Raw genomic sequence first — 10,947 nt, 5'->3', positions numbered from 1 at the left:
TCTGAGATGATGTGATGGCTAATCTTGGTTGTCAACCTGACTGCATCAAGCTGCTGGGCACACTTGTGAGAGATTTCTTGATTGGGGCATTTGAGAGAGGAAGGCCCACTCTAAACATGGGCCGTATCTGCTTGTCCCTGCTCTCACTGGCAAATTCATCCATCCTGTTTCTGAGACATCCTTTTGCTCATACTTTTGAGGGATTCCAACTTAGATTAAAGAGCAGCAGTTCTCTAGGGATCCTGTAGGACTCCAGCCTCATACTGGAAAGCTGAGACATCCACTATTGTGGTCTGAACGACTTGGACTTTCTGTCAGGTGACAGTTGTTGTTGGCCTACCCAGACCACAGCCTGTAAGCTACTCTCATAAAACTCCTTTAGTTTTCATTCCATCAGTTCTGTTCCTTTAGAGAACCTCAACTAACACAGTGACTCTGGGCTATGTCAAGCTGACTATTAAAGCTAACCAGGACAGCCACTGGGAACATATTTTATAACCTAACAGAAAGGAGCTTGAATAGCTTTTCCTTGAATGAGTAAGTATGTGGCTTCCAGAATTGAGAGGTTATAAATCCAAAGTCTTAGCACCAGTCGTAGAACACCTCCCAATGAGTTGTTAGCTATAGAGCCTCTGCCCCAAAACAATACAGGACATTGTCACTTCTCTTTGCTTCTTACCAGAATTAGGCAGCAAGACCTCATTACTGAAGGCAACACACACTTTGGGTACAGGACACAGAAAGCAAGGTGGCCCCAGAGTCTTCTGCCCCGGGTATACATGGTCTAGAAGGTGCTATGCCAACTGCTCAGATGGTGAGTGTCTAATGCAGAGGCGGACCCTGTATCCACAATACTGACGTGCTACACAAAATGTGCACACAGGTAGAATAATGCCACAACTGCTCTAGGCATAACAAGCTGCATCCTGGTTTTATCCGAGGCCCATTCCATGACAGGGAATGCAGATCCTATTACTGCTAAACAGTGGTGGCTAGAGAGGTCATAAACTGTATGGAAGAATTTACTACTGATGTTTGCTAGAGGAACATGTAGTTGCACTGCCTTCTGGATTCTTACGGTATACATATGATCTAGTGCACCTCTCAGCCTCATTCAGGAAAATCTCACGGCAGTGAGTGATGATCGAAGCAGAGGGTCAAACTGGAGCAAGTACTGAGAATAATGGGCTGCAAAGCGCTCGGTCCTAAGTGAGGCATGTATCTACACACCATCCACTCTGAGGCTCGGGGGACATGGCAATAGAGGGAGCAGAAAGACCGAGAGACTCGGAGATTGGAGAAGAATACCATATAGTGTTGTCTTTTGAGGATCCCATGGTTGCTGCAGGTTAGAACACACAGCTGCGGTGACCACCTACACAAGACATGGAGGCAGGAGCCGAGCTACCAGGGAGGAGGTCGGCAGTAACCGTCAGCACTCAAGTCGGGACAACAGATGAGACATGAGACTGAATCAGACCAACTTTCTGCTAGTTTATCTTTTCCCACTTTTCTCCAGTTTTTCAACCTTGGCTTTTAAACCTTTCTGTGGCTAGAACCTTTTACCCAGTCCACAAATTTTCCTAAGGCAGGATAGAAACTTCTGGCAGTTTTAACTTGTATACAGCGTATTGCGATCACATACCCCCTCTCCTCATTTCTTTTTAATCCAAATCCTGAATCTCTGAGCTTTGGAGATTCACAGATTCAGGTAGGCAACCAAGTTGGTGTCTGTATTGATAGAACCCAGTAGAAAATAAATCCCATGAGTTAAATAGGGGAAGTTTAAGAGAATGCTTAAACCATAATAAGTAAATATGTATTGCTAATAGGAAACTCCATGTGAATCCCCAGTGCTGAAGGAGAAAATTCAATGAAGAACAATTCAGAAGGATGAACTCTCCCCTAAGCCAGGGCTCAAGGCTTCATTGGGAAAGCTACTGGTAGGTTCCTGTAATTGTAGAGAAGTTTACTGCTTCATCATAGTTAGAGCTGGATGCAGCCAATAGATGACTTGAAAGCAAGCCTGCAGGCCTCAGGGCGCGCCGTCAGGGGAACTTCTGTAGAAACCTGCAGACAGCAGCACAGTCATACAGCAGTGCCATGGTCTAACCCTTCCAGTGCTGGAAATGCCAACTGCCAAGATGGTCTTAGGTATTACACCATGCTGTACTTTGTCCCTGGACAACGGGCACCTGGGGAGAGTCACAAAGAAAATCTCAAGAGTCCTTAGGAAAACTGCAAGTGTGCAGGCCATCTGGAGTCACGAGAAGCAGCACCCTGGAGGGTGGCCTCCAGCACCTCTGCTGTACCTCACAGTATCAAAGTATACGTGGCTCCCGCTGCATCTCTTCAGGGTGACACAGTGAAAACGCCCAACAATGTCATGACTTTAGGAGAGTCCATTGTGCTAGAACAGTTCGCAACAGTGAACACACTACTCATAAACTGGATTGTTGCTGGAGTTTCTTTCCAGCCTGGCCCCACGGCCGATTAGCCCCAAATAAACACACAAAGACTTAATGTTAATTTATAAACTGTTCGTCGATGGCTAGGGCTTCTTACTGGAGAGCTCTCTCTTAATTATTAACCCGTACCTACTAATCTATGTATTTCTACATGGCCTTATCTTACCAGAGAATGCCTGGTGTGTCCCATCTTCCCAGTCTCTATATGTCATCACTTCAAGGCCTCTCTCTCTTCATTTCCCCCAGCCTTCTCCTGGTCTGGCAGTCCTGCCTATGCTTTCTGCCTGGCTATTGGCCAAACAGTGCTTTCATTAACCAATTCATTAACCAATAAGAGAAACATATATACTGAAGGACTTCCCCATCACTGGACTAATATGCTGAAGTTGACAGAAGAAAAAAAAAAACCTGTGCCTATGTTAAAAATCCTATAGTGCTGGTTGACTGATCAATTCTGATTGTAGAGATGTGGACTGTTGCAAGGTGGGAGCCAGGTTACCTCGGTTATCTTTAGTTCCATCCGTAGCAAGTTACTGCCTACCTCTGAGTGCGAACTAACATCATTTAGACTACTGGGTAAATTATTTGGGTTATATAAACATAACCTCAGTTCCCACCAAACCTAAGCTAAGAAATGACACCCTACAACATCTGAGGTCTGTAATGCAGACTTCCCTGCTTTGTAGTAAGAAGCACACTGCCCTGTATTTTTTTTTTAGCATCTAAAAAGAGACACAACTTTTGTTGTTGGTGTTGTCGTTTTGGTAGATAATACCTATAAGACTATCATCTTCCAAACGTAAAATGTGACAATTCATGTCAGTCATATTTTCATCACTGTGACAGAAATCTCTGGGGGAGAGGGGCTTAGAGGTGGAAGGTTTGAATCAGAGTTTCACAGGGTGTGAGTTGTAACTTTGACCCTATCATTTTTGTTGTTGAGGGGCATACGGGTGAGGGCATGGTGTGGGGTAAAGCTACTTCCATCATGGCAGCCAGGAAACAATGAGAAAGCAGAGAGCAAGGGCTCCATTATCTCCCCACAAACACCAACAGAGGACGCTACGCCTGAAGAGACAGAGTGGATTCTCCCTCTATAACCATCTACTTCCCAGGTCTCGCACAGAGACATCGGCATTTCAACCCCACACAGAGACATCGGCATTTCAACCCCACACAGAGACATCGGCATTTCAACCCCACACAGAGACATCGGCATTTCAACCTCGCACAGAGACATCGGCATTTCAACCCCACATAGAGACATCGGCATTTCAACCTCGCACAGAGACATCGGCATTTCAACCCCACATAGAGACATCGGCATTTCAACCTCGCACAGAGACATCGGCATTTCAACCCCACATAGAGACATCGGCATTTCAACCTCGCACAGAGACATCGGCATTTCAACCCCACATAGAGACATCAGCATTTCAACTGCCTCTAAAACAGACGGCGCTGTCAATAGTTAGAAGTACTGTGGTAAACAGGGCATTACAGAGTTTTAAAATAAGACAGATTTAAAACACAATAATGGAAAATTGCCAAGTTGTTCTAATTTATTTCCAAGTGCTGGGTGGGCTTCCATAGCTAAACTGAATGTAATCCAACACTGACGTTTCAGGAAGTGATAACTCTCTACAAGTCACTTGTAACTCATTTCCAGATTAAAGACAAGCCCAGGTTAGGGGTTTTAAATCGCTTTAAAAACGAAACTAGATGGGAAACTAGACAATTGCTGTAGCTTGTCTTCCTTCCTTCCTATCTTATACACAGCTTGAGTTCTAGGTCACCCTGAGAAGCACTTAGTACACTGCAAGGTTAAACCAAATAATATTAAATATTTCCTCCCTGATAACCCAAAAGGGTAAAATGCTGCTCTTGTTTCTAAGGCCCTTGTCCCCCAGAGAGGTCAGAGATTTTATGATCCTTCAGTAAAAGCCTAGAGGTAAAAATGCCCAGATTGGAGGACTGGTGTGTTTACTCTGTCTTTCAAGGTGTTTGTTTTTGCTGATGCTCTTGAAGACATAACCTGTCTTTCCATTTGCCGCCTCCTGGCAGCTGCCCAGACCTCCAGCTTGCCTGCCCTACTTTCTCAGACAAAAAAAAAATTTAAAAATCCTCGAGTTTCCTTCTAGGTCCAGGAATTGCATTCGCAAAGAGACTTTGTGTCCCACTATGACTGGATCAGCCCATTGTGTCATTAGCAGGCTTCACCTGCTACTGTGACCACTACTTCCTGATAGGGCCATGGGCTGGGAACCAGACCTTCAATACATGGGGTGTTGGGGGTACATTTCAGAGGCAAATTATAGCAGTGTTTGAGGGAAATATCTCAAGGAGACTAGTTTTTCAACTATATTGGCATATTCTGTGACTTCTCTTTTTTAAAACTACAGTTACTTCAAACAAAACCTCAGAAGATCTCCTAATTAATAAAGAGAATACACCCTTTAGTCACAAATACGTATTTACAATAGAGACTATGTCCTAAAATTATCATTATGGTATTTAGGACAAACATTTTTTTAAAGAGCCATAAACTGGAAGCCCTGGGGTTATCATTATATTCGCATCCAGCAGGTGTGGATCTAAGATATCAAACAGTGCCAATATTTGAGTTTACTTTTTAAAATCTGCATGTCAGCCCCAGAAATCCATATTTCTAGCTTTCTTGAAAGCCGCAAAGTTGAGTTATGTTGTGATGGACTTTACACTTGTCACCAAACCCTGAAGCATCTGTTTGGGCAGGACCTGTGCTCTCCAGTTCAGTGCAAATCCCATAGAAGACTGCCCACAGCTCGTTCCTGGTGGAAATGGGCATCTGCAATCGCGCTTGTTCCAAACCACCTGGGCTGGTACACTTGCAATACAACAGAAACGGAATTACTTTCTTTTAAATAAATGTTGAAAGGGTGCTTTGTTTGCTCTTCACTTCTTCCTGAGCAGACCAGGACCGAAGTCCTAAAAGTCGGAAGGTCTGAGTCTCAGAAGAGGCAGGTGTGAGGAGGAGCTACAGGATGTCTTGATAGGAGCTGTGAGGAAAGAGAGGCCATTAGGAAAGAAAAGGAGGGAATATAGGAGGGATGCTGAGGACAGGAACACATGGAAGGGGAGACTTACCGGCGCCTCCTGTAGATGAGCATAAAACAGGACCCAAGAACTAACACTCCTATTATTAGTACTGCCGGGACGATAATAGCCACTGATGAATGTCTGCCACCTGCTTTGGAAGAATACAAGGTATCTCTAAACAAGAACCCATCCTCATTTCAAGTTCCCTATTCTAAGCACATGTAAGGAAGCCATGCCACTATTTCTTCCTTCACTTAAACTACATCCTTTTATTCCTCTTGAGTTTAGACTGAGCATCTTTTGTCAGGATCTGTCTACTCCCAGCTCTTCATCTTTCTGTGTGACTCTGGGCGGTTACCCTATCTTCGCATGGACTTCTTCATCTATGAAGTCAGAAGAGCAAGCAGTGCCTGCCTCAAAGCTGAGTGACAAAGGGTACACCAGCAGCAGAGGGGCTGGTGCTCACACACGAGGCACTCGGGACACTACAGGGCCCTGAGCCCTCTATCCTGGGGGATGAGTCTTCCTGCACTTCTTTGCCATTTGCCTCTGGATCTTTTGAATTTCTGGGTCTCCTTTCTTCCTATATACAGAACATTTTGCCTCAATTTGGGGGGGGATTTCTTTCTTTCTGTATCTAGAATTCCCTCCTCCTATCTTTCCTATAATAGTTAGGGGGTGTCATCTCTGAAACTAGGTTTGTTCAACTCTCGCTCCATGTTGGAATGGTGCCTCTACTCACTCTCAACTCAGGCTATAGTGCTTTCCTTACCCCAATAGAGGATGATGTCCTGCCCTCCTAGACTGCTGTGTTTCACCCGGCAGGCCAAGCCAGCCTCCTCTCCAGCCTCCACGTCCACGGTGGCTCGGAGATACCACGTCCCATCAGCATTGGGCAGGGTGTCACCTCTCTGAGTACTGTTTTGCTCCTGCTCACCCTGCATCCACATCACCCACACAGGCTTTGGGTAGAAGCCGAAGACATGACACACCAGCTGCAAATGGCCATGTCTAGGGCTGAGGCCACTGGACAGCCAGGCCACAGGCTTCTCTGTATCCGGCAAGAGAATAAAAAATAAATCTTAAAACAAGAACATTCACATTCGAGGCTCCAGACCTGTCAAGTTCATGCTTCCCAAGGGTCCACGGCTGGAGAAGGCGTTGCCTGTTAGTTTCAATCCATTTGATTCACTGCGACTAGGAACCATACATGATACTTCTACCCCTTCCCTGATGCAAGTGTCCTGTGCATGGCCCTCCTCTGTGCTCCAGAACACCCTGGGTTCAGTCGATAGATAGAGCAAGCGTATCCCAAATACTGCCTGGCTCAGTTCTCATCCCCAGTGTTTGTTTAACCCAGTTCATAGACTCCAAGAGTGATGGTCAGTGAAAAGAACAAACCCCACATGACTTCTTCACCTCTGCCAAGCCTTGCCCCTTCTCTAAATCCTGCAGTGATGAGAGAGCGCAAAAGTAACCCGTGTGGAGAGGCGGGGTGAGGAGAGCGGGCTGACCTTGCTTCTCCAGTTCTGCTTTCCCAGCTTCTATGAGGCCACGGACACCCTGGGGGCAGGTGTAGTTCAGAAGTTGCTGGATCGTTTCCATGGTCCCTTGATCACTGTTGAGTACTTTAATGGCCAACTCTGTCCCAGGTGGGGCATCTGGGGCCTTCTGAAAGGAAGTTCCCTGAAAACTCATGACGTGTTGTCCTTGAAATGCTATATGGCAAAAGCTTTCCGAAGTGTTCCCAGAGTGCAGTACACACCCAGCAGACAACTGTATCTCAATGGGATCTGTAGAGGGGAATGGGTGGAGATCAAAGTGATTAAGAAGTTTGGAAGAAAGGGGAGAAATTGGCATGAAGACAATAGTTAGGTCCCAGTTGAGGGAAATGATAGCGGGTGGCCTGGAGCAGAAACAGGGACTATTTTCAGAAAAGACAAGGATCTCTCTAGACAGAAGTGAAAACCATAAGGGTGGAGAAGGCAGAGAATCTCATCAAGCAGGCCCTCAGCTCTCCAGGTGGGGTTTGGGGCCTCTCTCACCCCCGGGGTACCTGTTCGGGTTCCATCTCTCTACTCACAGTGCATGCTAGGCAACATTTTGACTAATTCCTGTATGTCCCTGGTAAAGCTGGTTCGATAAACTTGAAATATATGCTGCAACTTCTCCCACTGTTGGTCACTGAATTTGCCCCGGGACCACGGCTTCAGGAAGCTAAGGGCAGAGGCATTGCTCCAACGGTGCGTTTGTACGTCCCCCAGCCAGGCCAAGCCGTCTGTGCGCCAGCAGCTGCTGTTTAGGAAGGAAGAGATCTGCAGGCAGCGCAGCGGGAAGTTCTCTAGCTGGTCTGGAAACAATGAAAACCGAATGAGCATAGCGAGTGACCAAGTCCGCAGGCAATTAGGAAAAAAGAACAGCCTTAGCTGGGCTTGCGATAGGGAGATACAGACTAGGGTTCAGAACTGCCTTCGGCTCTGGACCCGGTCCACACAAGCTTCCGTCCACTTGTGTGCTCCAAGTCCGCCAGAGTCCCACCTCCACCCACCCACAATCGCAGCGCTTACTAGCCAGGCACTCTCCTCCTCCTTCTCCAGCCCCTTCTGTGCGCTCTTCCACTCACCTTCCGATTGTCCCCAGACCCACGGGAACACCCAGAGCAACAGGCACGGTAGGTACCGCATGGCTTCAGAGCTCTACACAGCCGCTACACCGCCGGAGGCTCTGACTTCTGCACTGTACTGCCCGAGTACAAAGTCTCTGCAGCTTTTGGTGCAGTGCCGGCCAAATCCGGAAGCACCGGCACTGGGAAACTACTTTTTTTTATATATATAAACAAAGTCATCCCCCTCGTGGTTGAGTGTTGGAGTGCAGCTTTAATCAGTATCGCCACCCAACCAACTTTTCTCAACCGTTTTTCCCTTACACTAAAGAAAGAGGTTGAGACCGTTGTTTTTTTGTTGGTGGTGTTTTGTTTTCTGCCATCTCAATGTTAAAAGCAAGACATAACCTCGTATTTGTGTTACAGCTCGGATGGTATTATTAAAAATGCAAGGGGAGGAAAGGAGGACAGTTTCAACCTAGCTAGCAGTGGTGTCTGCAGGCCCGGCTTTGTTTTCACTTCTGACTCCTCCCAGATCTCCGCGTTTATAATAAAATGGGATAGATGTGATTCTCGCAGGGTCCGCTGAGAGGCTAGGACTGGGTGGGCTACGCTCCTTCACAGCGTCCGTATCTCCAGTTTCTTGGGTCAGTGGTCCCCAGACTCTTTCCCCTTGACCTGGTAGTGTCTGGTCTCCCGTTACCTTGCCTCTCTGTCTTCCCTGGCTCCATTTCGGGAGAAACAGGTGTGTTTTACTATAGTGCACTACATCATGATCTGTGCAAATTGAAGACTTGCGGCAATCGGATGTGAAGAAAAACTAACGGTGGCAAGGTGTGCACACTCAAAGGGCTATATATAGCACAGGGAAAACATGTGCTGTATACTAGCCTGCAGGAATCTTTCCAGTACCCTTCCCTCTTGGCCAGCCTTGCCTACTGGCTTCTTCCTCTGCCTGGCCACCCACTCTCAAATGACCTCTTGTTTTTGAGGGCATCAAGGAGGATCACAAAGAGTGCCTGCGATTGGTCATTCCCTACTTCTCACACTGGGAGCAAGCAGTTGACAAAACAATTACTCAGAACTTTGAGTTACGGGGAGAAAGAAAGAAGTCCTCGTTGGTAAAGCAAGACTCCCGCAGCAACTGGGTACCACCTTTCTCCTTCCTTTTGTCCACCCCATTGTGAGTTTGTCTCTATCTTTTTGTCTTGTCTCCTAGGGGGGTCCTCTTCTCTACATCTCCACCTCCACCATTGCCCTGCCCTCCTGCTTCTCCTATGTGAAACGGCTTTCCTGGGAAGAAAAACCTCCTCAGTGTGTGTGACCTATAGCATCGTCCTGGCCCTGCTCTGGTTTGCCTGGAACACCAAAAGGAACTCTACAGTCAGTCTCACAGGCTTCAGTCCCTTCCCTGCAGCCTCTTCCTTCTGAGACCTCTGCGCCTTGGCCGACTCTTGCCCCCAAGCCCACGCCTAGTTGTTTCCACCCAGACTTCAAACTCCAACGTCGCTGTCTCACTAGAGCCTTCTCAAGCTTCGTAGGCAGCAGCGTGCATGAAGGCAGGAGAGCGAGCCAGCCCCATCTTCACACACAGCTAGCTTTGTGGGCCCTTCTCCCTGACACATAGGCCTTGTAATTACGGAAGTACAGAAGTGTTAGTTTGTCTGCTTCTATGTCCTCTCTATAATCACCCGGGAGTGTCAGGACATAAGGGTGGCATTTCCTGATTCACTAACTTTACCCCTGCTATGTCCCACTGTTGTAAGAGCCCCAGAGGACAGGTTTTTCCCTCTAGGTTGAGGTCTTAGGGGTAGTTCTAATCAATTAGATCTTATTTTACTGGATGTTGCTCCTAAAACAGTTTGAAGTTACACTGAAAAGTTTTAATAAAAAAAGGGGTTAGCAGGGCATAATGGGGTATGCCTTTAATTGCAGCACATATAGCCTGGTCTACAGAGTGAGTTCTAGGACAGTCAGGGCTACACAGAGAAACCCTGTTTCAAAAAACCAAAAAGAAAAGAAAAAAAAATAAAATAAAATATAAGGGGCTAAATTACTTTTATTTAGTTCAAAATGTTTTATTTTTATTGCAATATAATTACATCATTTCCCTCTATTCCTTTCCTTCTTCCAATTCCTCCCACACTCTCAATTCCCTGGCCTCTTCTTTATTACACACACACACACACACACACACACACACACACACACACACTACTACTACTACTACCTGCTTAATCCATTCAGTGCTTTTACCAAGTACATGATTTCCGAGCTTACTGCTTGGTATTGGAGAACCACTTAGGGGTCTTGTCCCTGGAGGAAGAATACTTCTACTCTCAACATCTCTTAGTTCTGTATCCCAAGGCAGGATCCTGCGAAATTCCTCTCCCCCTTCAACACTGGGATATCGTCTATTGTTCTTCAGAACTTGTTAAGTAACCACATGTTGAGGTATCGTGGATGAAGCTTCCCTGTCATTCCCAGGAGATGCGATCTCACAGCAGTTTCTTGTCCTCTGTCTCATACATGTTTCTGTCTCCTCTTCCATGATGTTCCCTTGAGCCTGAAGTGCAGAACTTACACTGTAGTGTGTCCACGGGGGCTGGTCACCCCATGATCAGTTGTGTGGATCTCTGAGGTGATTTCTGTGTGTTGCAAAGAGCAGCTTCTCTGATGACAGATTGGGGGCCGTGCTTATCTGTGGGCACAGGGATGGATATTTAGAATGCAGTTAGGGATTATATTGGTTTAGTAAAGTGGGTGTAAGTTCTCCTCTGAGATTCATGACCTCACTAG

The 10,947-nt window shown here is 46.6% G+C and overlaps 1 protein-coding gene across 2 annotated transcripts; it reads right to left on the bottom strand.

Annotated features, from left to right (window-relative positions):
• Nucleotides 1-4,007: 4,007 nt before the first annotated feature.
• On the bottom strand, nucleotides 4,008-8,342 carry Cd1d (CD1d molecule). Of its 2 annotated transcripts, none has more exons than XM_013120707.3 (6): nucleotides 8,170-8,342; nucleotides 7,630-7,896; nucleotides 7,061-7,339; nucleotides 6,319-6,597; nucleotides 5,595-5,697; nucleotides 4,008-5,506 (listed from the first exon to the last, which is right to left on the bottom strand). In XM_013120707.3, the coding sequence occupies exons 1-6, from the start codon at nucleotides 8,228-8,230 to the stop codon at nucleotides 5,485-5,487; spliced, it is 1,011 nt and encodes a 336-aa protein (XP_012976161.1). In that variant the 5' UTR covers nucleotides 8,231-8,342; the 3' UTR covers nucleotides 4,008-5,484. The 2 variants fall into 2 exon arrangements, with proteins under 2 accessions (XP_012976161.1, XP_005080332.1); XM_005080275.4 differs by having other exon boundaries at nucleotides 5,595-5,694.
• Between the last annotated feature and the right edge of the window lie 2,605 nt (nucleotides 8,343-10,947).

The sequence above is a fragment of the Mesocricetus auratus genome, unplaced genomic scaffold, assembly GCF_017639785.1.
Source record: "Mesocricetus auratus isolate SY011 unplaced genomic scaffold, BCM_Maur_2.0 Super-Scaffold_100009, whole genome shotgun sequence".
NCBI classification, from domain to species: Eukaryota; Metazoa; Chordata; class Mammalia; order Rodentia; family Cricetidae; genus Mesocricetus; species Mesocricetus auratus.
This window is presented reverse-complemented; position numbering and strand designations above follow the sequence as displayed.